Raw genomic sequence first — 27,586 nt, forward strand, 5'->3', positions numbered from 1 at the left:
CCCTTGGGGTCCCGCCCAACTCTGTGATTCATGGATTTTGAGACCATTGAACATGGGATGGATATGAGGAACACCCTATAGTAGTGATTCTGTTCCTGTCTGCAGGAAGAGTGCTTCTCGCTCCTCTTGCAACTGTCCCATGGAGTGACACCTGCATGAATGAGTGGTTCCCATATGTAGTATATGTTACCCATTATCTCCTCCTCTCTGAAAGAGCAGATGTCTAGTCTGGGGTGCTCCTAGCTCCATCTTCAGTATCTAGGAGGACCTTTGAGCTGGTATATCAGTTGTTGCCATTGCTGGACTGGCATATCTTCTATAGCAGTCCAGCCACTGGTAACCCAAGGACAGGATTGTTGCAATCTATTCTATTGTGATGCTTCCATTGGTATCCATGTGGAATTATCAGTTACTTGTGATTGAAATATTTTTCTCAGCAGCACATAATATATCTCCTAAAAAAACTCTACTGGATTTCAGTATGCCAAGTTTAAGATTTTTATGGATAAGCCCTAAACAACTTGGAATATAGTTATCTCAAAGACTGTCTGGTCCTTTTTACACTTGGCTGGTCACTACAGACCTCAGAATAAATCTTTGTGGCACCAGATTGTGGTACCACATGGCCAGAGGCAACAGAAACGTATGGCTCCCAGAAGACAAAACACTGAGCTTATCCTGTGTGGCCTTCTCTCCCTATTAATGAACAGGTGGGGACCTGACATTTTGAATTAGTGCCCTTTCACATAGTCATATAACCCAGAATATCAAAGCAGATAATCCACAATATCTGTTTTGAACTGGGTTATGTTGTGTACTCCAGAAAATGTAGGAGTTAGGGATTGAAGAGGAAGAAGAGGCGAGGAAAGCATACTGCCTGTTCCTACCTTTCAGGAATGCCAAAGGGGAAAAGAAGAAAGGAGGAAGTCAGCTAGAATTGCTTCAAGGATGATGAGCTATCAGACCCCGCCCTAGGAACACCTGTGCCGGTAGCTGAGGGCTATAAAGGAAGGAGTCAATGCTGGCAGTAACTATTCTACTCAGTGCTTCGGTTTCCTTGTTTGCAGCTGCAGCAAGTGCCTCGCAACGACTATTTGTTAAAGACTCTGGTTGCATATCTGACGTAAGACTTTTGAGATTTTCCTTTTGTTCGTTTGCTGCTGTTTATGTATCATGTTGCTGAAGTAAAGCTTTTTTAGTTGCTTTAACCAATGTTGTAAGGTTTTTTTCTGGGACAAAACAGGACAGGTTATCCAAGTTCATGCTGCCATATAATCCGGTTCAATGTGGAGTTTATAGAGTTTTGTGGAAGGGGCCAAAGACACCTCCTTAAAATGTACCTTGTTCTATGTTCAGTGTTATATAAATCTATATAGTTAATCAATCTTCTCTTATGTCAGATGAAACATTAGAAATTATAAGAATCTGCCCACTAGGTATGCAAACTTTTTAATTAGCTCCTATGCCTTAGAGCTACACTGTGGGTACATCTGCACTGTGAAATGCAGTTTGATGCCACTTTAACTGCCAAGGCTCAATGCAATGGGAGCCTGGGAGCTGTAGTTTGGTGAGGCACCAGGAATCTTTAGCAGAGAAGGCTAAAGACCTTGCAAAACTACTATTCCTATTATTTCATAGCAATGAACCATAGTAGTTAAAGTGGTCTCAAACTGCATGATTTTATAGTGTAGATGTACCATGAGAATTCCAGGCATTGGTTGCTGATTTTTTTAATTTTTCAAACCACTTGCCAATTTTTGCTGTTGTTAAAACCCTTTAGGGATTATAGAAAAGCTGTTTTACATTGGGTTAAACTAGTTCACCATTCAGTCCAGAATGTGTCTCTTCTGACAGGCAGGAGCTATCCAGAGTCTTGAACACATGGGTGTTTCCTTTCAACTGTTCCTTTTTACCTGGTTATTCAGGCAATGAAGCACCTAGAACCTTTCACTCTTGCCAATGAGTTTAAGTCATTCCTCTTTTTTTAAAAAAAAATCTTTAACTGACATTGAATAAGACACTAATGAAAGACAATGCAAATACTTTGGCAAACAGGGGAGATGATAGGATATGTTAAGGAAATTGTTCCATCCCACCTGGTTGTGACAGACTTTGGAAAAGTTATTTTCCCAAGCTCTGGGTAATGAGAAGTTTGTGAAGTGAGAAAAGTTCCAGATTGAGCTTCCTATATGGATCAAACTTCATATTCTGACTTTTAGGGCTAACATTAGCAGAATCTGATTTTGATGATGGTTCAACATATTCAGCAGCTTCATAGATCTTACTGTGCATAGCAAAAAGCTGAAACGTGACCATTCATATGTTTCATTTCCTATTCCAGTTTCAGCTTCTAAAACTCTGCCCCTTTTTTTCTTCTCGTCATTAATGTACGTTTTTTTCAGAAGGGAGGGGATTTTTTTTCAAAAAAATTCAGTGCTCCAGTTTCAAAATGCAAAGGTATGATGTTATTTCTCACCATGCCCAAAAAAGTCCTTACTCAGTAACTTTGCCAGAAGAGGGAGAGAGAGAGAAAGAGAGGGAGAGAAGGCAAATGTTCTCCCAGCTGTTTCCTGTCTACAGTGTCTGTAATGTAGATAAATGTGAGGATTTTCTCTAAATCCCTCTTCTGTTTGCTAAATCTCACTGTCACTGCTAAAATCAGAGCAGATCGAGCCTGCGCAATGGAATAAATGTCCTCAATATTGAAATGTAAATTGCTCTCAACATCTCACCTCTCTTTGGATTTCTTTTTTTTTCTTTTTTCCCCCTTCATTCTTTCTGCTAACCAATTCATTTCCAGAGTTTGCACTTAAGAAGCAATGGGAAAAATCAACAGCCTTTCAACACAATTATTTAAGTGCTGCTTTTGTGATTTCTTGAAGGTAAATCTTTCTTCCTATTTGATTTCTCTTTTTTTAGAAAAATAATGAGAATAATAATTTTATTGTGTGTGATTTGATTCTGGCATGGAAACAATTGGTCTTTTTTTCAGTAGCATTATTTATGTGTTGGGAAATTATTTCTAAACTGCTGAACAGACAGTTTTAATAGAGCTGAGGAGATTTGACTGCTTGTGGTGTTGTGCACAGCTCAGTGACTATCAAGGTAAATGTATTGCAGGTATTTAAGAGTGCAGCTTGGGTTGGAGAAACTTTTTGCAAAATTCTGGCTCTGTCAGATATTTGAAATTTCCACTGACATCATTTTCTGTAGCCAAGACTGCTGAGCATGGAACAAGAAGTCTAGCATTTTTCTGCAGGTGCTAATGTTAACATTGTGATAGCCATTAGACACCAGGTAGCTGCTTCATTTCTCTAAGGGTATTATATGCACAGAAGGAAGGTTGAGGACTACAACATGTAGTTCTTGTGGCAGCTGTTTGCTGGCACTATTGCACTTACTTTCTTTCTTGGTACTGTCGTCTTGCTAAAAGCCAAAATGAAGTTTTGTTTTTCCTCTTCTAAAACAGCTCTTGCTGGTCGTGCAGTTTCCTAAGTTTAAGCAACTCTGCATTAAGGGAAATGAATCTATCTTGTTCGTTTAGCCCTTTACAAAGAGATTTTTGACAAGCAAAGTCTGAGATAAATTTGTTTCTTATACTGCTGTCTCTTGTTCTTTAGGAACATAAAAACTCTTTTGAAGGTAGATTTGGCTTCAGCAAATGCACTGACCCTTATTCTGACAGCTGGCTTTCACTCAAGTTTCCATTCTCAGCAAAATTATATCCTTCAAGAGCAAAGTTTTGTTTTGTTTTTCCATGTGTAGGCAGAGACGTGTGCAGCTGATATCGACTCCAATACAGTAGATGCCAGTTTAGTTTAACTGTGCTTCTTTTTAAACACAAGTAGGATTCATTCATTTTATTTTGTGGCAGGGGATGATTTTTGGATTATGCATTATTATAGAGGAAAACAGTGTCATATAAATCCTTGTGAAGTCTATTGCTTCTGAATGATTACAGTAGCAACTGCAAAACTATGGACATTATCTTGTGGTCAGTTCATTGGAAAAAGGAAAATGTAAGTGAACTAACAAGTATTTTTAATTTAAGTTCATCAACATAGAGTTGCAACTGATGTCAATTAGTGGTTTACTGGAGTTATCTGAGATATCCTTTTATAACTTTTGACAGGTTCCCTGTGAATAATGAACATGGCTCAAGCATGTTAACTGAAAACTGTCTTCTTAAGTTCAGAAGGGCTGACAGTGAAATGTTGTGTGTTTTTCTTCAGAAGTCCTTCTGAATTTGATGGGATTTATTCCCAAATGCATAGGATTACAGTTTTAACTCCCAATGGGTATACTTATCTGTAGCTTTAGCCCTGTATGAATAATGGAAATGGAAAGGCAACTTTTAAAAAGTTATCAGAAATAGTATGAGAGCTTTCCACAGCATCCTTTTGACTCATGCCTCCTGCATTGATTCTGTTTATCCCTTTTCTATATGAACTTGAAGCAATTAACAACTTAGTGAGGCTTGTGAATGTCATTTGTGCCTAGAGCTTGTTGTTGAAATCTTCTTTCATTTGCCTTTGACTCAATCTGCTGAACATATTTATATATTAATTACTAGTAGGAATGACAACCAACTTATCTATTTCCTTAGCATAGGTTCATGCTTGGATCCTAGAGTTCCATAGGCAACCAAGTAATATAACAAGAAACATATTGTTTTTAATATATAGCATATCTATTGTCATCACTGTGACTCTGTGAAGCTGTTCCAGAAGATTATTATAAGCATCATCCGTTTTAGATGGCCACAGAGAGGCGTTTTTTACCCGAATTCCGCTTGAGCGTTCAGATGCGCTGCTTGATTTAAAGCTTGTTGAAGGGGAGGAGTTGGGGGAGGACAAGGAAGGCGTAAAAGCCATGGAGCAAGCCATCTGTTGGCTTCCTTAAGAGCCACTGTTTTGGACTGCTGCTGTCCAAGCGCAGTAGACACCAGATCTTTCCTTGCAGTAGAGACTGGTGGAAATCCCAGCTGTGAAATATAGTTGGCCATTCATTATTGGGGTGTTTAGTCAGCCTTGCACTGTCCAGACTCAGAGTCCAAATTTAATCAGCTGCTTTGATAAAACTCCACCCACCTGCTTGGGCACGCTTTTAAAGGCCTCTGTGTTCTGATCATTGTGGACACAAAATAAACTGGACACACCTAGACCAGTTGAAAAGCCCCACAGCCAAAGTGTTAATCAACGTAAGTATTTTTTATGAATCCAAATATCCCATTGACGGAGGACTATACGGGTATGGAAGAAGAGCCCATTTCTACAAGGGCAATGTAGGTTTTTTCAGATTGAGTTAATAGGTCCATGTGGCTGAGGAATAATGAATCCATTTTTTGCTCCAAATTTTGGAAGTACTTGTTTGTTTTATCATGAAGGGAGGGGTTGAAACTCCTGGCAATTCCATTGTGTCATGCATTTAGCACTCACCACGTTGCAAAAAAACGTGGAGACCTTGTCTTTTGTCCCAGAACTGATATTTCTCTTACAATATATTTTTGCTCCATAACGAAAAAAATAATTATAACATTGTTAAATGAGCTTTTTGCTTGATGCAAAGGCAAATGTGATCCAAGAACACCCTGTGAAATACATAGTGTTCTTCAATAGTTATACAGTGTCATTCCATTGAGACTGTGATAGAAGAACTCCGTGAACTGCATCCTTGGAAGCAAGAACATGAAATCAGCAGGTGATTTTCCCCCACTCAATCGCTTGGGGTATTATAAAGAAGTGGAAATGTGATATTATTAAGTCTGGATGCTTCAGAGCATGAAAAATTAAACATAGGGTTTTTCTATCAGCTACTGAAGTCATGTTCATACACTATGAGAATTTTTTCCCTTGGATTTTTTTAACGGCATGGTTGGAGAATGAGTCATGTTGCAGATGAAAATGTTTCCTCTTCAGTCACTCCTTGATGTATCTCTTTTGGCTTTTGTGTTCAATATTTTCATATAGATGATGTCATCATGATGAATAACGGTGTTGATTTCAGCCTCTATGTTGCCATCTTCTGTTTTCATACTGGCTAGCAATTAAGCCATCTGTCACACACATAGACATTTGCAATAGAAGGGCTTACATACTGTTTTTAGAAGGAAAGGAAATATGTCCCCATGTCCCCAATCTATCTTTGTTTTGTGTGTTCATATAATGTCCTGTCAATAGGATCCTTGCCTATGAGAGATTGCCTGTAATTGTCTTGGTAGATTTTGCACTTGCAGCAATAATGAACATGAGCTACTGCTAATCAGATATGCAAATGGCAGCCATGGAGAAGATGTACTTGAGGAGAGCATAGAATGAATGGATTTCATTAAGAAACTAGCCTTCCCTTATCTATATAGCCATACCCCAGACTTGTACTACATTCTACTCTTAATTGGAAGATGACAGAGTGTTGATGAGTGGGCCTTAAAACTGAGAGATGTTGTATCTATCTAATCTGTAAGTAGACAACTGCTTCATATATAGTATAATAATTGCTCAGCTGCTAAGTTGCCATAAATGTATACTGAAGCAGGTCTAATAAGAAACAAAAGCAATATATAGCCATAGTTTATTGGAAGTCTAAGATTTGCAAAAGTACCAAAAAAGTTTTCAGCAGTGTCAGTTTGTGTGTGCAAAAGGAATAGACACTTGTTGGGAGACTAAATAGTAGGGAAGACAATATAGAGGAGTTAATAAACCTCTCAATGCTGCAGTGTTTTGTGGCAAAGCTGACATGTGTACGGTGGCTCACCTAACAGGTGTTGAGATGTTCCCAGTTGTTCTTGAAGGCAAAGGAAGTGCTTTTGAACTTCTAGTGGCTTGATCGTGCTTGTGTTTGCAATTTCCGTTTGGCCCTTTCAACATTCTGCGAGGAATGTCATTAAATTATCGCTGATGTCCAGGAGAGATCAGGACGCTGCAGCCGCTTCTCCACTAACACAAAGCAGCTGCTAATCCTAATTTAAACAGCATTTATACAGGGTTTAGAGCTGCTTTGGTATCTGGACCACACCCAATCCATGTGGTCTTCCCCTTCACAGATGAAGCTTATTATTAATTTAAACCCTCTGAAAACTGACAACTACAGTTTTGTTTGGATTTATCTGTGACATGCCAGGAATGATAGACACATACCAGCCTTTCCCAAACAGATATCCTCAAGATGTATAGGACCACAAGTCCCACCAACGCAGGTCAGAGTTTTGATGTTTTTACTAATGAAACGAAAGAGGTCTTGGAAATAGGGGAAAGTGTCAGGTGCAAATATTTACAGTATAGTGGCGACAGTAATGGTGCTACGGTCAAAGGCACTTGGTATGGTTTCCTTCCAATAATGCTACAAACTGCAAGATTTTTCTACACAGAAAAACACATGAGGGGTCTTTTTGCACACAAAAATGCATTTTTACCACTTGGGTCTCTTCCAAGCAAGATCTGACTCAATTCAGGCTGATGGCACACTCTTAATATCATTTTCTGTGCTGGATAGGGAGCTGGTGATCTGGAAATGGAAGAACGGTCTGTAGTTCCATTGTCAATGACAGGTCACTACTTGGTGGGATTTAGACTTAGTGCAGTGGTTCCCAACCTGTGGGTCCCCAGGTATTTTGGCCTACAACTCCCAGAAAACCCAGCCAGTTTATCAGCTGTAAAGATTTCTGGGAATTGAAGGCCAAAACATCTGGGGACCCACAGGTTGAGAACCACTGACTTCGCGAGATTCTGAGCCACCGCAGGTATGGAGGCCTGATTAAATATGATTGCCCCAAGAGGCTTGTGAATATGGATGACTTCCTGGTTCCTCATGCTAACAGATGCATGACACCTGCAAAGAGCTGGCTAGTGGAGATATGTTGAGTGATCAGGGGTCTTTTACACCATAGCCCACACTAAAAGGAAAATCCAAGCTGACTTGCCCTTTGTAGATAAAATCGCTGAAATCTGCTGTGATTTTGATGCTATTAATACAGATCTTGTGGGTGTAGCTTTGGCTTGTGACTGTCCAGTGGCAATTGATGCTTTCTCATTTGTTCAACTTGAAAACGTGGGCAGGATTCTTGGAGCAGTGAGTACTGAACCCATTTCTAGACTGCTACACATTTTTTCTCCAGAAATGAAACTGAAAGCAAAATTAAATACAGTAAATGAAAACAATGGACTCTTCCAAATTGGCTTAACGAAGCATACATTGGCATAATATAACTTGACTAGTGTTACCAGGACTTTCAGCTCCTGTTGCATCTATATCCGCTCATTCATTCTTTTATGTATTGGTTTGTAGTGATTTCTTAGATCAGCACTAGTACTTTTCTAAAAGATGTTTAGACTGGAGGCATTATTTGATGGCCATTTAAAGGGTAACTTTTCTCCTTTTTTTTCTTTATATATACATTTTAAAAGGAGTTTTACAGCCTCATCACATGAGGTTAATTAAGTGTCCTGGGATGCTTTCAGGACACTTCCTCCTCACCGTACACCAGACACCATCACACAATGTATTGCAACTTCCTGTAAAACCCATGGATGAAGCATCCTGATTGCATTGTAGAAGGCTTCCCTTAGAACACAGAAGGCTTCTTGTGTTCCATGGGAAACCATGGGACCATGCTGCATGACAACACTTCCCCACATGGTATGGGGAAGCATTAGCTTTGGGCACAGTGAGGCGTGGGGCACCAGAATTGCCCTGCTGCCCTGCTGATTCATCATGGGTGGTGGCAAATTCCATGTGATGAGGTCCCTAGTGCAGTAACCCAAGGTATCATTTTATTTATTCATTATACACACTGATGCAATTTAAAACACACACACAAAAGAATAAGAAAGAGAGAGAGAGAGACCCCCTTCCCCCAAATATCCCTTGGAATTAAAAAGAAACATGCTTAATACTATCCACATCTTATTTTGGGCCTTGACCAAGAGAGAAAAGTAGGATATAAATAAATAAACATGGTATTCCTGGGGCAGTAATTATTGATTTTATATTTTATGTATATATTTTTAATTAGCTGGAATTGTGAAGTCATGTTTTAAAAATAATTTTAAGAAATTATGGGGCAGCAGAAGTGTGGGAGGATGGAGTTACAAGGTTATGCAGGAATCATGGATTGGCAAATTAGCATAAGTGCAATAGGGAATGTGCTTTTCCCAATATGCTGCCGCTATCAGGGATTGCATGGCTGCTATGGGGTGATGTTTTCATGTGAAAAGTCCCTAGAGTGTTGTATTTATAGTCTTCTGCTAAAAGTGCTGTCAAGAGGCAGTGCTCAGTTTGAAGGATGTCCAGTCCAACCCTAACTTTAAAGATGAAGAACTATCATAAAGAAGAGCAGAGGATGGAAGGTGTTCACCAGCAATGAGATTGTGAACTGGACACTTCAGGAGTTATATTATAATTCTATTCAAACTATAGCATTTCTTCCTACATTTTCATTCAAATGTTTAAACCAGGATTTATACAATCCTGTGACCTCTTTTACTTTCTCAAAGGGCATTACTTGCTTTGGCCTAAAGCTCCCAGAATCCCCTGGCCAGCATGACCAGTGGAGGAGATATAATGAATCTAAATTGGTTATGCATATCCTGTTGGGGGTGGTAGTTAGCATGGCTGGTGTCCTACTTTGAGTTTTGGACTGGAATTCCAAGAAACCAGGGTTCAAATCCCTACTTTGTTGTGGAAACCCACTGTGTGATCATGGGAAATTCATGCTCTCCCAATTTTAGAAGCAGGTGGTGGCAAACCTTGTTTGAGTAAATCCCACCAAGAAAGCCCTAAGGTGGGTTCACCATAACTTGAAGTTCACTTGAAGGTACCCGATTCTAACTATTACTGGGGATGCTAGATATATAAATGGCTAAACTAGCAAGTTCTGCTTTAGGATTCAACTGAAAGATGTTGATGTGGTCTTTTTTGCTTCCCCGACAGGTAAAGATGCTCACTGTGTCCTATGTTCATCTCTTCTACTTTGGCCTGTGCTTTCTCACTTTGACCAGTTCGCCTGCTGCTGCTAGCTCAGAGACACTTTGTGGTGCTGAATTGGTAGATGCTCTTCAGTTTGTCTGCGGAGAAAGAGGCTTCTATTTTAGTAAGTTTGAACATCCCTTTTTCTCTCTTTCTCATTTATAAATCCTGGCGTTGTTATCTCACAGACTTGAAGAGAGGAGGTAAATGCAGCTCTCAGCACGTATAATTAAAACCATACAACAAAACATAACAAACAGAATGGTTTAATGTTTGTAATCCAAAGCTTAGGATAAAACACATAATTTTCCTAGTTGCTGTATTTGTGGTGTATTATTAAATCACTTGAATGTTAGTGCTATGCTAAGGAAATCAAAGTCAAAGCTATGGTCTTGAATTACTAGTTCAAAATTAAGTAACACAGACCAAGGCTTGGAAACCCTAACTTTGGTGTGAAGGACAAAACATTAATACTTTTGTTTGCTATTTTGAAGAGTGATGAAAGTTTGTTGGACAAAATGTATGCATTGGAGAAGCTACAGTAGTGTCGTTTATGTGTATCAGGAACAATAATAACTTTTTGTGCTCGTTTTGATGTTCTGTACATATTAAATGAAGGGGAAATAATGGCAACGGCTGTTATCACCTAGAGCTGTACAAGACGTCTCCCCTCTTAACACCCTTTTGAAATTCCATTCACTAACATGATTAACTTGTTTCATTTTTAGTTCACTAATTTGCTTTCTCCATTACTTGAGGTCATGTTCATTTTGATACTTGTCATTTTTATTCTTTCTTTCCTTCTTCCTCCTTTAAAAAAATTCTACCACTGGTGTCGCCAACAGTGCTGAATTTGGTAGCCACTCCTGGCCATCTTTATTCTTCCTAGAATCCCCTGTCTATTGCATAATTTATCCTGGCGGTGGAAATTAGGAAAGTAACCCCAAAGTAGAGGCTGCTATCTTTACTTCCTAGGAATGTCCAGGACATTTGGGAGGAAAATGACAGTGTCAAGAGCAGCTACTAATCTCACCATGGCTGCTATCAGAATAAGTTGACCTCCCAGCTCTTCTTGTGTGCCTTCAAGCTATTTCCAATTAGCAACCCAACATGGGGTGTTTTGGAACTAAGAGAATATGGCTCATGCAAGATTACCTGGTGAATTACCATCACAGAACGAGAAACTGAACTCTGGTCTTCAGAGTCATGGTCCAACACTCAAATCACCATACCTTCAGAGTCATGGTCCAACACTCAAATCACCATACCTTCCTTAGTCTCTAGCATGTTTCAAATAGATAATCCATTTGTTCCTCTTTGAATTTGTTTCAGAACAAATTGAAAACTGAACAACTGAAATGTTTCATTTGTTATTTGTCTCCCACTTATTTTAATTGATTAATTCCTTTAAAACATTTCTGTACTGCCCTTCATCTTATTCAGGATTTTTCGGTGGCATATGATCACTTTAAGCCAATACAATTTTGGGATTGAAAGCTTATAAGAGCCTCTGTTTATTTACAGAGGAAGTCCGGCATGAGCGGTGGCAATGAAAGCTTCTTCACACCACTCTCCCAAAGGGTTTCAACCATGACCCAGAGAGATCTTCTTGAGGGGGTGAAAAGGCAGTTCATTCCATATGCCAATTCTGTCCTTGCAAGCTTCTGCCAATGATGCCAACAAGTGCACTCATTAAATTAGCAGGGTTTTTTTTTCTTAAGGGGACACAAATCCCTTGGCTACAAGACTGAATCCTGCAGTTAAGGGTGTATCATCAGCTATAAAATTAATGTTCTGTGAAAGATTAGGTCTGCTTCAGTAGGAGATTTCCAATGAAAACAAGACACTCAGGAAATGCTTATTCGGTTGACCTTACTTTACCATCTGAGTCAGTCCATGCTCAGGGTTGAAGAGAGGCCATCATTTGGCTGGCAAAGAGATATTCTAGATAGATACTGCAAATACTTTCAAGTGCTTGCCTAAGAAAAGATGCATTTTGTCTTTTGTTTCCTCCCCATTTCCATTTTTTAAAATATTTTTATTTGGATTTTTTTCATACAGTAAAAGCTGGGGAACAATCAAGTGTATAGGAGAGTAGGAAGTGGTGAGTGGGGGGGGGGAGTAAAAGAGAGAGAAAGAGGGGGTGAGGAAGGGGGACTCAGGGTGAGAGGGATGAATCTTGCTGGGAGGGTGACCATGAGGCTGACTCTAATACACATATTCTCATGAACTTGGTAATCTTTCTCTTCTTCTATTTTATGCTCTCTCTTCTTCCGTGAGGTTCAAATTTCTTTTTCTTTTCTCTGTTTTATTTCATTTAACTCAAACTATTGTTTCCTCCCAATTTCCATCACAAGAAAGGGAATGTGATATTTTTTCTTCTATTACTTTATTCTCTCTCTTTCTCTTTGTGTCACCTATAACACATTCATAGTGATAACTTGTTTGTGTTATATCTATATTTATGTTTCCAAATATCTATATCTAGATATAGATATTTCATACAATCATATGAAATATTTATATTTTGATATAGATATTTGGCATCATAAAAACAAAACACAAAATAGTTTTGCTACAGTAGATATTCTGACAATGATTGCATCTGGTTCAGATGTCAAAAGGAACCAAATAGGTTTTCTGTTGTCCAAGTATATTCCAATAGCAAGAGCTATTCCAATATGTTTTTTTTTCTAATATGGATAATATAAATGGGTGATATATTACCAGTGGCTGCATGAAATGGGTAACGGTGGCAAAAGTTATGCCCTTGAGGATGTGATTGTATTTAGTACAGATTGTCCTTCGCAGGTACTATTGACTGCTTATTTGTAACATCTGTAACATCTAGACCATAATCTCCTGATTATGATGATAGCATAGGCTAGAAAAGCAAGTAAAAATAAATTACACTCAGATTTCATGAAATATTATACTGATTTTTTTTAATAATGGTCATTCCTTTAATTCAAAAACTGCCATTCTAAAGAAAAGAAGACCTCTGCTTTTTGATGTCTTCATATCTATTATTCTTCTGGTGTGCTTGTTGTTTTTTTCTTGAAAGGAAATTGCAAACAATGTGTAGTGCTATGCAGATATATTGCCTGCTAATGAAAGGGCTAAAGGATGTGTGTGGGTGTAAGTGGGTGGGTGTGTACAAAGTCCAGCCATAGTGTCTCCATAGGAGTCTCAGGTGGTGCAATGGGTTAAACCCTTGTGTCAGCAGGACTGCTGACCGAAAGGTCGGTGGTTTGAATCCAGGGAGCAGATTACACTCCTATCTGTCAGCTCCAACTTCCCATGTGGGGATAGGAGAGAAGCCTCCCACAGGATGGTAAAACATCTGGGTGTCCCCTGGGCAACATCCTTGCAGACGGCCAATTCCCTCAAACCAGAAGCAACTTGTGGTTTCTCAAGTTGCTCCTGACACAAGAAAAAGTGTTCCCATTTGTGATCACTGTATTCTAAAACTTCTTGGGTTGAGACAGGAAATCCAAAACAATACCACTTTTGTGAACTTACATAAAATCCATCAAGTGATTAAGATTCAGGTTTGATGAGGATTCCCAAACACACAAAGCCTTCCCGTTATGTTCAAGCAAAATTGAATACATTCACACTTCAAACTTTTTCCATCAATGCAGGAAGATCAGAAACATGACAGGCAAGAGTTGCATATGTCCACACTTGTGTTTCCTTTTTGAGTATGTTAAAGGCTTATGGTCTAACTGCATTGTGACAAACTAATTCACAGAATAATGCACATTAATGGCTCTGTTTTGAAATGAGTACTCTTTATGTGGCTTGTAAAACAAATGCAGATTTCTAAGTTGAAAAAGCGGGGGGGGGGGGGGGAGCCTACAGCCATATTGAACACTCATATTGAACACCATGAGTGCCTGGAGCAGAACTTCCCAAACAGTGCTTTTGGACTTCAACTTCCAGAAGTCCCAGCAACTTGCAAATAATCAGGAACTCTGGGAGCTGGAGTCTGAAACATCTGGAGAACCAAAGATTTTGTGAAACACTGCATTCCAAAAATCCCCCTCATTTATATTTTTGTGCATTTTAAATGTCTTAAGTGACTGTAGATGACATCAATTGCCATTAGGGCATAAATGCTTTCTGACAATGGCGTTGTTTTTTTTGTTTTGTTTTTTTTAAGAACTGAGGCAGCTTTGTCTAAATTGATGTACTTGTTGCACACATAAGCACAGGCTGATAACCCTGAACATTTCTAAGAAAATCAACTTATTTTAATAATAATTATAATTATAATTATAATTATTATTTTATTTTTGTAGCCTGCCTCCATCTCCCCGAAGGGGTGGCTTACATGAGGACAAGGCAGAGATTCAACATATTTAAAATATAACAACAAAATTCATAAAAACATTTCAAACAATATAAAATAACTACAGAATACAATACATAGCGACTAGCATCCTTCAGTTGTCTGAATAGTGCAGCGACTGGTGCAAATCATTTGCCAAAGGATAGTGTTGATGGATAAAGTACGAAAGGAAAGGGCAGGATTAGGACCTGGGGGTAGTATAAGGAGAGCACTATGTTTCTAACAGGGGCAATGGTAATGTGTGAGATCTGATTAGGGTCAAATTGGGAGCCAGAACTATTTGGGGGGACTATCTAGTCTATCTTTACAGAATTATTATTTATCAGAATTCATATCCTACCTGATAATGAGTCCTAGAAATTGGGTCTTGTTATTTGTGATTAAGGGTTAATTTCCACTGTAGAAATAATACAGTTTGATGTGACTTTAATTGCTGTGACTCAATACTATGGGATCATGGGGAGTGGTAGTGTTGCAAGATCTTTAGTCTTCCTAGGGCCTCACCAAAGTACAAATCCCAGAATTACATAGCATTGAGCCAGGACAATGGTGTCAAACTGCATTAATTGTATAATGTATATGATACCACATATAATTTCCCGTTGCTTATTTTCTGATCAAGATTTTGAGAGCAGTAAATGGGGACTTGCAGCAATATCCAGTGGTAGAAAAGGACTGCAAAATAACACTAGATCTCTAGACACAATCCCATCCAGCAGGCCCGTAGCCAGGATTTCGTTTCGGGGGGGGGGGGCTAAAAAATTTTCAGGGGGGGTTTCGGGGGGGGCTGAGTTTCGGGGGGGGGGGGCTGAGTCTGAGTGAAAGAGGGTCTAGCCTAGCAAACTTTTTGTATCATTACCCCCAATACCCCCATACATATGGGATGTATTGAGTATGGTGATCAAATCATGATATTAATAAACATAACAGTTTAAATAATGCACCAGTAAGGCCTTTTCACGAACCACCATGAGAATTTCGGGGGGGGGCTGAAGCCCCCCGAGCCCCCCCCCCCCCCCCCCTGGCTACATGCCTGCCATCCAGGGAACTGTTGCAAAATAATAATAAGAGGAATAATAGACAGTTTGGTTTTGAGGCCGGGCAGACATAATGTTGAGTTTGCAACTGCTATTTCACATACTGGGATCGAAATGAAAAGGGGATCTATATACAGTAGAGTCTTGCTTGTCTGCCCTTTGCTTATCCGACATTCCGTCTTATCCAACACTCTTATCCTATGCCCCCTTTTCCTCCAGCATTTCCCCTTCAATTAAAGGAGAGCTCCCCAACACTCTCTCCATTCCCAATAAGAAAAAAGACAAGATGAGGAGGGAGGAAAGGGGGAAAAGAGGCATAATCAGAAGCAGAAGTGTCTTCACTCCTTCCCTCTGTCATTTCCATGCTCCTCTTCCGCATCCAGGCACTTGCTGCTGGGCCGCTCTAGCCCTGAGGCATTGCCTTGCCTTGACCCTTTGAGTCCCTGTTGTTAGTATTCTAGGTGTCTAGCACGACGTTGGATGGGTAACAGTAGGGGACTCCGTGTTATCCGACATTTTCGTTTATCCTATGTTCTGCCGGCCTGTTTATGTTGAATAAGTGAGACTCTACTGTATCTACAAATACTCAGTGAATGACTATCTTTATTTATTAACTTTGGAAAAAGTCCAGTGCATTTCAGGCTATGCACATACACATAGAAGACCATTAAAATATATACATGGGGCAAAATGCATCATGTTTAAATAAAAACACCCGGGCGTCCCCTGGGCAACATCCTAAAGGTGCTGTACCTTTCTTTTTTGTCTCCTCCGTCTCCTGTCCACCTTTCTGTGTTACACAGAGACTAACACATCTGCTTCTTTGAAAACTACTTCTTGACAAAGCACTTTCTTCTCCTTTTCCTAGCAGGGGTGCATGTACTCAAAGTCTACTGAGCACTACTTTCTTCTCCTGATTTAAACCTTAAGCTCCTTTGGCTTTATACCAACTTTTGGATTTATTTTAAACAACAGTAGGGTGTTTGGATGCTAGCTAGCAGTGTATATGGGAAGGAAAAAAGAAAATCATATGTTAAAATATTGTCTTGATGGCCTTTGCTTCTTTCTGGAAAAGACATAAGATTCCAGGTGGTTTTCCAGCTGTTTGGATCCCAAGGGCTATCAGACTGAGATACAAAGATTTATGATGGTTGCCAAGCATCTCATTGTGAGACTGGAAAGCCAGGATTTCACCATGCCATGGAATCTGGGCTATCAAGCAGCTTGATTTTGCAGCAAATAATGGAATGCTGTACAGAATGAGACAACTTGGAAACATCCGTGGCTATTTGGCAACCATTTAAAAATTACTTTGCTCACTGAAATATGACTTGCTCTTTATCACCTAGTAGCACTTTCATCCCTCTTTGCTTTTTGCTTGCCTGCTATATCAGTGGATAATTCTTTCACCTACGTTGTATGGTCCTTTCTCTTCCACTCTGTACTAGTTTTGTATAAATTGATAGTTATGCTAGCACTGAGTGTGTGTCTGTATTGTAGAATTCATGCAGTTTAACACAATGATAATTGCTATGGCTTAATGCTATGAAATCCTTGGAAGTAGAATCATAGAATCATAGAATCAAAGAGTTGGAAGAGACCTCATGGGCCATCCAGTCCAACCCCCTGCCAAGAAGCAGGAATATTGCATTCAAATCACCCCTGACAAATGGCCATCCAGCCTCTGCTTAAAAGCTTCCAAAGAAGTATAACTTTACAAGGCTTTGCCTTACTCTGCCAAAGTGTATTGGCACCTCACCAAATTACAACTCCCAGAATTCCATAGTATTGAGTCATGGCAGTCAAAGTAGTATCAAGCTGCATTAATTCTACAGTGTAGATTTACTCTAAGAGGCTGGATTCTGGAGCAGACTATACCTGGTTGAACGGTCACTCCTGTGCAAGCTACATTTCTTTTTGCACCAGCATCTAGTCTACGATAAGAGTGCAACAAGTGGTCTTCCAACAAGACACATTATTTGGCATCTAGCCCAAAATTGTCTGTTCTGGCAGTATCTTTCCAAGGTTTCAGGCTTGCTTTTCAAACTCTGATAATAGTTTCCCCTGTCATTTCCAGAGGAATAGGCTAAAGGCTTCTTACATCAAAAAAGGAGGTAATTGTTCATATTATCAGATCTATGATTCCACTCCATCTTTTTAGACTCATATTGAACACCATTGGGAAACTGGTGGAAAGTCATCAGTGTAATCCATAATTGCTCAAAAGAAATATGATGGTCCTCAGACTGTGGGCAAGGACCGAATGAATGTAGAACTTGATTCATTCATTCATTCATTCATTCAACAGAATACCATAAACCTAAAAACTGCAATAGAGGTTTTCACTTTCACCAAACGAAATGCATTTTTCCAGTTACGAAAGTCATCTGTGGGCTAAAAGCAAAACTTTTGAAGCATCACTTGCACTGAAAAAAAATTAAAACCACAAGCTGAAGTTAAAGAGTTGGCAGTAGGTATGAATGATCTAACACATGTTTCCTTGAGCAGAAGAAAGAATTTCATAAAAGAACCGGGGAGATTTTGGTTTTTGAGATATTTGGCACTTGGCACAGGCTGAAGTCATCCATTATGTCATTTGAGTGCTGGTTTTCTTGCCACCAAGACAAAAAAACACACACAAATGAAAATATGCCCCGAATGATGCTGAGGGAGCTTGCCCAATCATATAAAAGCTTGTGTATTTTGATATATCTGCTCAAACCTATGCAATGGTGAATATGTCACTTATTTCTATGACTAAATCCTATGATTTAGTAGCTTACTTATTATTCTTGGCTGTATCTATGCTGCAGAATTATAGCAGTTCGACACTACATTAACTATCATGGCCCAGTGCTTTGGAATTTTGGGTTTTGTAGTTTTAAGTTTCTATGTCTTTCTCTGTCAAAGAGCTCTGGTGTTAAAGTGGTGTCAAACTGCTATAATTCTGCAGTATTGATCTCCTACTTAGACATTTAGAGTGCTTGATTCCCTCTTCCAGCATCCAGGTCTTCAGTGTTTGATCAACAGACACATTATTTGTCTTATGGGCAGGGGCAGCTCAACCCATTACGCAAAGTAAGCATTTGCAGTATAGTTGATTTTGCCCAGGGGCACTCTTGAGGTGCTCTTGGGGGAAAATAGACCTTGACATATGTGAGTTGTAGTTACTGGGATGTATAGTTCATCTACAATCAAAGAGCATTCTGAACTCTACCAATGATGGAATTGAACCAAATATGGCACACAGAACTCCCATGACGCACAGAAAATATATATATATATCAGTGATTGGTTGGAGGGGCGCCAAAATACTGTTTGCTTACCGTTGAAAATTACCTAGGGCCACCTCTGCTTATGGGGCCAGGTTTACATGGAAACATTAAAACATATAAATGCCTTTGTACATGTCAGAACTCATGCTTCTTGTGTGTGTGCGCATGCGTGTATGTTATACACCCACACACACACACTTAGATGTCTGGTAATGTCTGGGTTTCATAATGTTATTTATAAGAAATAGTCATTTTTGTTTTTGTTGTTATGAATGGTCCATTCAAAAATGCATAAGGATGTGGGTGAACTACAACTCCCAAGATTGTAAGTCAATTCCCTCCCAAACCATGCCAGTATTCAAAGTTGGTCATGATGGGTATATGTGGTCCAGATCCAGCATCGGCTGGATTCAGAGTGCTCTTTGAATATGGGTGAACAATAACTCCTAAATTGCAAGGTCAATTCCTTCCAAACCTTTCCAGTACTTAAAGGTGGTCATGTTGGGTATATATGCCAGGTTTAGTTGAGATCCATCACTGGTGAGAGTAACAGGGCTCTCTGAAAGTGAGAGCCATCTTGGAAAACACATACAAACAAACATAGATACATACATTCCAAATTGACTTTTTAATGAACTGTAACAAGGACTTATTTTTGAAGGTGGGCTTATCCTCAAAATCCTGAAGATGAACTGTAGCTAGGTCTTATTTTCAGGGAATACCTTATTTTTGGAGAAACAGGGTTATCACTGCACAGGCCCATAGCCAGGATTTTGTTTCGGGGGGGGGGGGGGGTGGGCTGAGTTTGGTTCGGAGGGGGAGGGGCTGAGTCTGAGTGAAAGAGGGTCTACCCTAGCAAACCTTTTGTATTGTTACCCCAATACCCCCTTGCATATGGGATATATTGAGCATGGTGTTCAGATCATGATATGAATAAACATAACAGTTTAAATAATGTACCAGTCAGGCCTTCTCGCGGACCATCATGAGAATTTCAGGGGTGGGGGGGCTGAAGCAGTGTACAGTGTAAACCTAGATTAACACAATCATTTTTCTCCATAAGCACTGATATTTCAAGTCACCAAATTTGAAAATCTAAGGAAAGAAAGTTGTTTGAAACTATTCAATAAGCCAATAATTTTCTTTACCTTATTTTTTATTTATACCCTGCCTCTCCCAACCCCGTAGGGGACTCAAGGCAATTAACATATATGGTTACATATGTTATTTCATGGTTTGGCTGTTTTATCCCAAAATAAAACCCCGGCGGCACACTGGGTTAAACCCTTGTGCCAGCAGGACTGTTTGTGGCTAACTTTTAAAGGTCTGCCATCTTCCTCTGTAATGATAGCATAGTGGTTTGAGCAGTGGACAATGTTACTGAACCAGAGTTTAAATCAGCAGTGGGCTCTGGAAACCTATTTATCACCTCTTCACATGGGGCATTGGAGCCCCCGGTGGCATAGTGGGCTAAACCCCTGTGCCGGCAGGACTGAAGACCGACAGGTCAGAGGTTTGAATCCAGGGAGAGCACGGATGAGCTCCCTCTGTCAGCTGCAGCTCCACATGCGGGGACATGAGAGAAGCCTCCCACAAGGATGGTGAAACATCAAAACATCCAGGCATCTTCTGGGCAACATCCTTTTAGACGGCCAATTCTCTCACACCAGAAGTGATTTGCAGTTTCTCAAGTCGCTCCTAAAATGGCTCATCACCAGATGACACCTTCTAGCAATTTGGTTCTATTCAATTTCCACCAGATGGCAAAAGCAAAAGACAGCACTCAAAGGAGAAAAGAGATCCTAAATAAATCCATGCATTCTTTCAAGAATTATGTTTTTATTTGGTAAAATTACTTCTGCTGCAATGGAGATGATGAGTTAAAAGGTTTGAACTGGAGAGACAGCCAAAGGCAACGGTTTAGGCACATAAATCTTCATGCCCTGCCTTTCTTGCTCAATGAAAATTAAAAGATTAAGGACAGGAATCCATTTGCCCTTTATTCTAGACAAGGCACAGACACATCTCCTATTGAATTTTATCAGTGTGTTAAGTCAAATGGAAATGAAAAAGGGGGGATGGAATTTAATGCTGGAATCTTTAACTGCAGCTTAGTTGTATGTGTAATGTCTGTGCATTGCTTAGTGTTGTGATGGTGAAGGTTTCTTAAGGAAACATTTGGCAACTCAGTGTCAGTTCTTGGCATTACTACCCCACATTTCTTTTCACAGAACCTGAAATACCAAGAAATCCTTGATTTGTTTTAGTTTTGGCATATTTCATGATGTAGCTGGCCAAAACTTTTTCATGTGATCACCTCTATTTGTCTTGATATTATTAATGGCTTTGCAATATTTGAACAGTGGTAACAGGAGTCATTTGGACAAATCATATAGTCATTCAAGACCACACAAGTCCTGTATTTAAAATCTTTTGCTCAAAGTGTTGAGCTTATAAACCAACCTATATATAATAACTTCAATCCAGAGTCTACTTTTTTTCCGTGTCAGGAGCGATTTGAGAAACTGCAAGCTGCTTCAGGTGTGAGAGAATTGGCCGTCTGCAAGGACGTTACCCAGGGGACGCCCAGATGTTTTGATGTTTTTACCATCCTTGTGGGAGGTTTCTCTCATGCTCCTGGATGGGGAGCTGCAGCTGACAGAGGGAGCTCATCAGTGCTCTCCTCGGATTCGAACCTGCGACCTGTGGGTTTTCAGTCCTGCCGGCACAAGGGTTTAACCCATTGTATGTGGAAGTTCACCATCAGGAAGTTCTTCCTAATGTTTAGGTGGAATTTCTTTTCCTGTAGTTTGAATCTGTTGCTCCATGTTGTAGTTCCTGAAGCAGCAGAAAACAAGCTTGCATCATGTTCAATATGACAGTTTTTCAAAGATTTAAACATTATTATTATTATTATTATTATTATTATTATTATTATTATCTTTATTTGTACCCCGCTAGCATCCCCCGAAGGACTCGATGCGGCTTACAAAGGCCAAGGCCGCAAAACACAACATAACAATACACAACCTAAAGCAAATTAAAAACAGTTAAAGCAATATTAAACAACAAGCAGTAAACAATACACCAAGACACAATAAAACTGGGCCGGGCCAGAGTAATGGGTACAGATTAAAAGTGCTGATGTGACAGGTGATATGTAAGGATTATAGGGTAAGTGCAGTGTGCCAGCAATCTTAATTTCTAAAAAAGTGCTTCTGGGACTTGTTGTTGGAGTTTTCCTATTCTGGAAAGGCACATCGGAACAGCCAGGTCTTCAAGTTCTTTCTAAAGACTGCCAATGTAGGGGCCTGTCTAAGATCTTTGGGGAGGGTGTTCCAGAGTCAGGGGGCCACCACAGAAAAAGGCCCTGTCTCGCGTCTCCACCAAATGCGCCTGCGACGCAGGCGGAATCACGAGCAGGGCCTCTCCGGATGAACGAAGTGAGCGCGTAGGTTCATAAATGAAAATGCGGTCTCGAGCACGTGGGTTCATAAACATGGCTGTCATGCCACCTCTTGATCTATCAAAGCTTGTCTTATGCTTTATACACTTCATAAACCTTTTTCTCCTTCTGATACTGGTTCTCAGCAAAATGACAAGAAGCCCATATTCATAATGCTCTTAGTAGCTCCCATGTCTTTCTAGATTTGAGTTTTCCCTCTTCCTAAACAAGTTGTCATCAATGTTCGTCTCGTCCTCCAGTTCTTTCATCATATATTTCTTGAATTGGTTTTCAAGCATTTATTTGAGGGCATTTGTGTTCCAGTTTGTTGGGGATTCTGAGATTTATCATCTAGAAAATCCACACACACATGCAAAGTGTAAAAGATTCCCATGCTTATGTATTATGCCAAAAAGATTTGTTGTGTTACTCATCATCATGAAATTTATTCTTTTAGTGTAAAACTTCCTTGATTTTTTTAAAAAAAGAATCTTTTTTTTTTTTTTTTTGCAAAAAGCTTGGCAATAAGGCAGCTGTTTGCATTGCTACAGTTCCTGAAGTTTAATGGAATGGTAATTGTTACATCCATTTCATTTCCAATTTAGCATGTTCACAGTCACAAAAGCCCTTTAAATTGAGTTACAGTGTTTCACTCCTGAATCCCTTAAATTGCTGAATTATGATTCAATAAGATCCATGGAAGAGATCCTTCTTCTGCCGCGCATGTGCACATCCACGAGCACACACATTTCAAATTTTATGTTTCTTTTCATTAAAGTTTCCAGCCTTTCTCAGACATATTTAGTTTGGCAAAAGGAATAACAGTGACTCATGGAAAAGGTTTGAGAATGAGCTACTGAAAATGTATCTAATTTCTCTTTGTGTAATTTAGGAGCAGGCAATGGATAAGTAGGTAGCATCACAAAGCAGCAAGTGGACTTTAAAACTGTCCAATGTAACCTTTAAAAAATCTAGGACAGTGTTTCCTTTTCTCTAAATCAGATTTAATACACAGTCTTTAAAGGTTTTTAAAGCAAGAATGACTAGCCTTATCAAACTGAGGCTGTAATGCAGACAGCCTCATTTTTCTGGTGCGAACAAAATTCTGTGAAATGTTGTTTGGGAAGGCGAGAACCTCTGTAGCAGAGTATTCAAAAGATCCTGCTCTAAACTACATTTCCCAGAATTTTGCTCATTCCAGAAGGACAGTGTGATAAGATGGGTACAGTTTTGTTCAAACCTCAACCTGGTTTGCTTTCAAGTCACATCTGGTATGGGACAACGGCTTTACTGAGTACAAAGATTTTCTCTTTAAATACTTTTAAATGCAATGCTATATTATCTATTCTCATACAATAGCGGAGGGTTCAAAGTAGTGGTTCATATTTCAATTCAGAGTTCAGGTAGACTTACATCTCATAAATTTTATTTTTGATTATTATTCCAATATTCCTTAACCTTATTTCTGATTTACTTTAGATCAGTGCATTGAGAAAGATGTTCTGGATAGTTCAGAACACATTATAACTGTACTATCCATAATAAATGTTTAAGAACAGAGTAAATTGCCTTATGTCAAATTGGGATATCTCTTCTCCCCCCCCTCCCCCCTCCCCCCCCCCCCCGCAACATATAAATGAGTGATTAATGAACAGAATTTAAGCCAGATGTTTCAACTTATGTCTTCTCTGTTGCTTAAACTAACAGTGATTTTGTAGCTAAGGTGGCAGTTTGAGTGTTTAATCTTTGTTCTGTATATTTTAATATATATTTTGCAGAAATATGTTTTAATATGTGTATTTTAAATAATGTTTTAGATCAGTGGTTCCCAGCCTTTTTTGACCACTCTCCAACATTAGTACCAAAAGAGTTGCAAATCAGTTTTTGGTCAACTTTAGATTCAGTTTGGTTATTTGGGCTGCTGATTCATAAAACTGCATTACATAGACCACATCAGCTCTAGTTTCTGATAAAGAACATATGCCATCCAGTAGTCACCATCTGCTCACCCATAGAAAACCACATTTCATAATCTAGAGCTGATGTGGTAGTAGTAATTTTTCATGGGAAGTCAGCCTCTCTCCTCCCAATATCCCCATTGCCTTGACCCCATAAGAGGCTTCACAAGACCCAGTCACTCTTGTTGTCGCGTAGTTTCGAGGCAATGCTATAGTAACAGTGAGGCTGCGGACCATATCCTCGTTCTTGGGGACTACCGGTGGTCCATGGACCACAGGTTGGAAACCATTGTTTTATATTAGGCATTTTTAGTGATGTTTTAAGCCACCTTGAGCCATGAGCAGAGGCGGGTAAGAAATGTAGTAGTAGTAGTAGTAGTTGTATAAGTCTTGGGCATATGCTTGAGTGAGATGGCAACTCAGTTTCAAAGAGAGACAAACCAGAGCCACTGATATTGTGAGTTAAAATTTTTGGCTACTGGTTGTTTAACTTTCTTGGTCAGTATTGCAAACTTATGGTTCCTGAAATGTGTACACAGGCTTGTGAGTTGTTTATTCCACATGGCATCCAGCATGGCTGTATTTAGACAAACAAGATTATAGAACTGACAGGTGACATTTTATTTACTATAGTAAATAATTGTGGGAGCTGGGGGAGTGACAAAGTGGGAGGGTAGAGTTACATTGTCTACCTAAAAGTGAGACTTCATTCAACCAAGGTGTTTCCATCCATCACCATAATGCTAAGTTGCCAATATCCAACACTATGGGAATGACGAAGGATGGCAGCAAGCAAGCAGTAGTGGTCATAGTCATTCTTGCCAGTTCCTGTGCTCCTAAAAGTGACCATCATCCTAAGGTATATACAATGCTTGGAATCATGATATTTGGTGGACCCCATATATTGCACCATTGATCTCAAAAGTTATATTAAAATAAGTAAGACAGCAGGAGTTTTCTATCTATGACAATGATTTATTGGCAGGCAACCTTTCACAAATAACATATTGAAGCAGTAGCACTGGGGTGAGATGGTGAAGGTTTAACCCTACCGCACCCATCTATTTATTTTTATCTGTGCCTGTTTTCAATCCAATTTCACAGGATAGTTTGCAAAGAAGGAGGTCTTTTAACAGATAATACTAAAATATAGTTCAAATAATAAAATTTGAGCACTCAAAGCACCAGATCTTAAACATCAGACAAAAACTATTAGTGGGGCTAAGATTAAGCCCAAAGGCCCAAAAATAAAAGGATCTTTGCTCAGGACTAGAAGGATAGCAAAGGAAGTGACAGATGGAATAGTCCTCCCACGTAAGCTGCTTTTTTTCACCCACGGAAGGAAACACACCCTCTTCCTCAGCACTTCAAAGCTGATGCAATCAAATTTGCAGCTTCTGAAATTTGTATTTCTCTTATGGTGATGGTGGTGGTAATGATGATGAAGATGCTGGAGGAAGTGGAGAAGCAAAAGCTGGAGATTATTGAGCAATGTTACATGCTGTTTGACCCTAAGGAAGTATTCTGCAGAGCCTGTAACATAGAAGGGAGTATGTCAAGTTTTCTCTGATTTTTTGCTCTGAGAAACAGACCATCCAGTTCCCAGAAGGGTCCGTTGCAACATGCTCTGGTGATCTCTCTTCTGGGAATTGTATATACCTTTTGGCTACATAGTTACAATAACTGCATCAATTCAAGAAGTCACCTATCTCCCTAATCACTGTTCATCTTGTTTACATACTATTATTTTTAGGATACTTGAACAATAAATATACATTTGTTTCTGGGGTTGGGGACAGAAATACAGTCTTAGATTATTACCTCTTCACACATACCTTTTTTCAGCATCAGTAACTGGATTTTTGGAGTTTGGCCACAGACCACAATGGTTCCCATCACACCCCAGATAACTACTTCTGAGGCGCCTCCATGAATGAAGTGCCACCACCACTGAAAAAATGGAAACGGCAGACAACGGCAGGCTCCCCCTCTCTCCATAAGGAAAGATGGGTTGAGCTGCTGAATAAAGGCTTTCCTCCATGCAATGGGGCAGGGAGGAAGCTGCAATGGAATGGAGCTTGGGGTGAAAGGCCCCACCATCCCCTGTGTGACTGCTGTCAGAATGCAGCAAACTGCACCATCTTTGGCAGCACATCTGACAAGGTCCCTAAAGCCACCAAAGGACTTGGAAAGTGGTCCTTCTTAGAACTTCATCACATGGGCAAAATTGCCTGTTCTACGACAGTTCAATTTCACTTCAGGCACGGAGCCTGCCGGATCCCATCACACAATGTGGATCTACTTCTGACAGGGCTCTGTGCCTGAAGTAGAGTTGAGTTGTTGTAAGAGGCAGTGCTGACAACACAGGAGGCTTTCCATGTCGCATAGAGAAGAACAGGGGAATAATAATAATAATAATAATAATAATAATAATAATAATAATAACAACAACAACAACTTAATTTATAGATTGCCCTATCTCTCCAAAGGGGTTCAGGGTAGTTTCCAGTATATATGACAAACATTCAATGCCAAAAAGTAAATCATAAAACAAATTACATCAGAACAAAACACATCAAGTAATATATAAGTGGCCTAACTTTAAACTTAATAACAGACAAAAATAACTAAAGATAAAACTTAAATGACCCATACAAACATAAATGCATAGTATACATTTATCACTAGATAAAATATTTAAAAATTAATAATGAGAACCTTATAGAGAGATGAGGTGTTTTGCAACAACCAACAGGCTGAGATCAATTCCAGTATCTATACAAGATTTAAAATATCTAGGTGAGGGTGTACGTCAAGACGTGTTTGTCTTCCTCCTCTTCATATGCCGGAGTGCATAGGTGGGTTTTAGCAACTTTTTGAAGGTGAGAAAAGAGGGGGCTGTTTTTAGTTATTTGGGGAGGGAGTTCCAGAGGCAAACAGCGATCACAGAGAAGGCCCCCTCTCTTGTCCTCACCAGCAGTGCTGGAGATGGGGGAAACCAGGTGGCAAAGCTTCCCCCCATGGGATGAGGTAAGGGGCAGTGTGGGCATTGCGAGGTGTAAGGCAATGGGTTCCCCACACCCCACACTGGATTTGCCACGAACCATGGCAAATCCTCCCCCCCACCCCACCCCCCACCCCCCGCAACTATCGCCCGACATACTAACCTCAAAGTGAGGAAGTCCTTAAAGAAGGCTATGATTATTACCTTAATACAGCAGTCATCTATCTATCTATTTAAAGCTAAAGAAAAGAAATCTCTTGTATTTGTGGCCGACTGATAGTAGGGCTTTGCATGTATCCATTTTGAAAAATGGGTTCTGGCTGGTTCGGGACAATAACGGCACAGGCACTGCCACCATTTTTTCCATCTACAACAGACCATGTGGCTGCTGAAAACAGCTGCCTTGGGTTTCTTTTGACTACACATAGAGTACTGAGAGGGAGGCAGGTTTACCTGTGAGGCTGTGAGCCCTGCTCCCTGCCTGAGTCAATCAGAAGAAGAAAGTCTCCCAATACGCCATGTTCTATCTATCTCAGTGCCTTAAAGATTA

General features: G+C 39.7%; 1 protein-coding gene across 7 annotated transcripts in view; it reads left to right on the forward strand.

The window, feature by feature from the left end:
* The first annotated feature begins 2,514 nt into the window (after positions 1-2,514).
* IGF1 (insulin like growth factor 1) overlaps positions 2,515-27,586 on the forward strand; it is a 73,917-nt gene continuing 48,845 nt past the window's right edge. For 2 of the 7 annotated variants that reach the window (XM_060776885.2, XM_060776882.2), the window contains exons 1-2: positions 2,607-2,882; positions 9,928-10,087. In XM_060776885.2, coding sequence (XP_060632868.2) covers positions 2,820-2,882; positions 9,928-10,087 — 223 coding nt within the window. In that variant the 5' untranslated portion in view covers positions 2,607-2,819. The other 5 variants (XM_060776887.2, XM_067469232.1, XM_067469233.1 and 2 more) reach the window with 5 other exon arrangements.

The sequence above is a fragment of the Anolis sagrei genome, chromosome 5 (genome assembly GCF_037176765.1).
Source record: "Anolis sagrei isolate rAnoSag1 chromosome 5, rAnoSag1.mat, whole genome shotgun sequence".
NCBI classification, from domain to species: Eukaryota; Metazoa; Chordata; class Lepidosauria; order Squamata; family Dactyloidae; genus Anolis; species Anolis sagrei.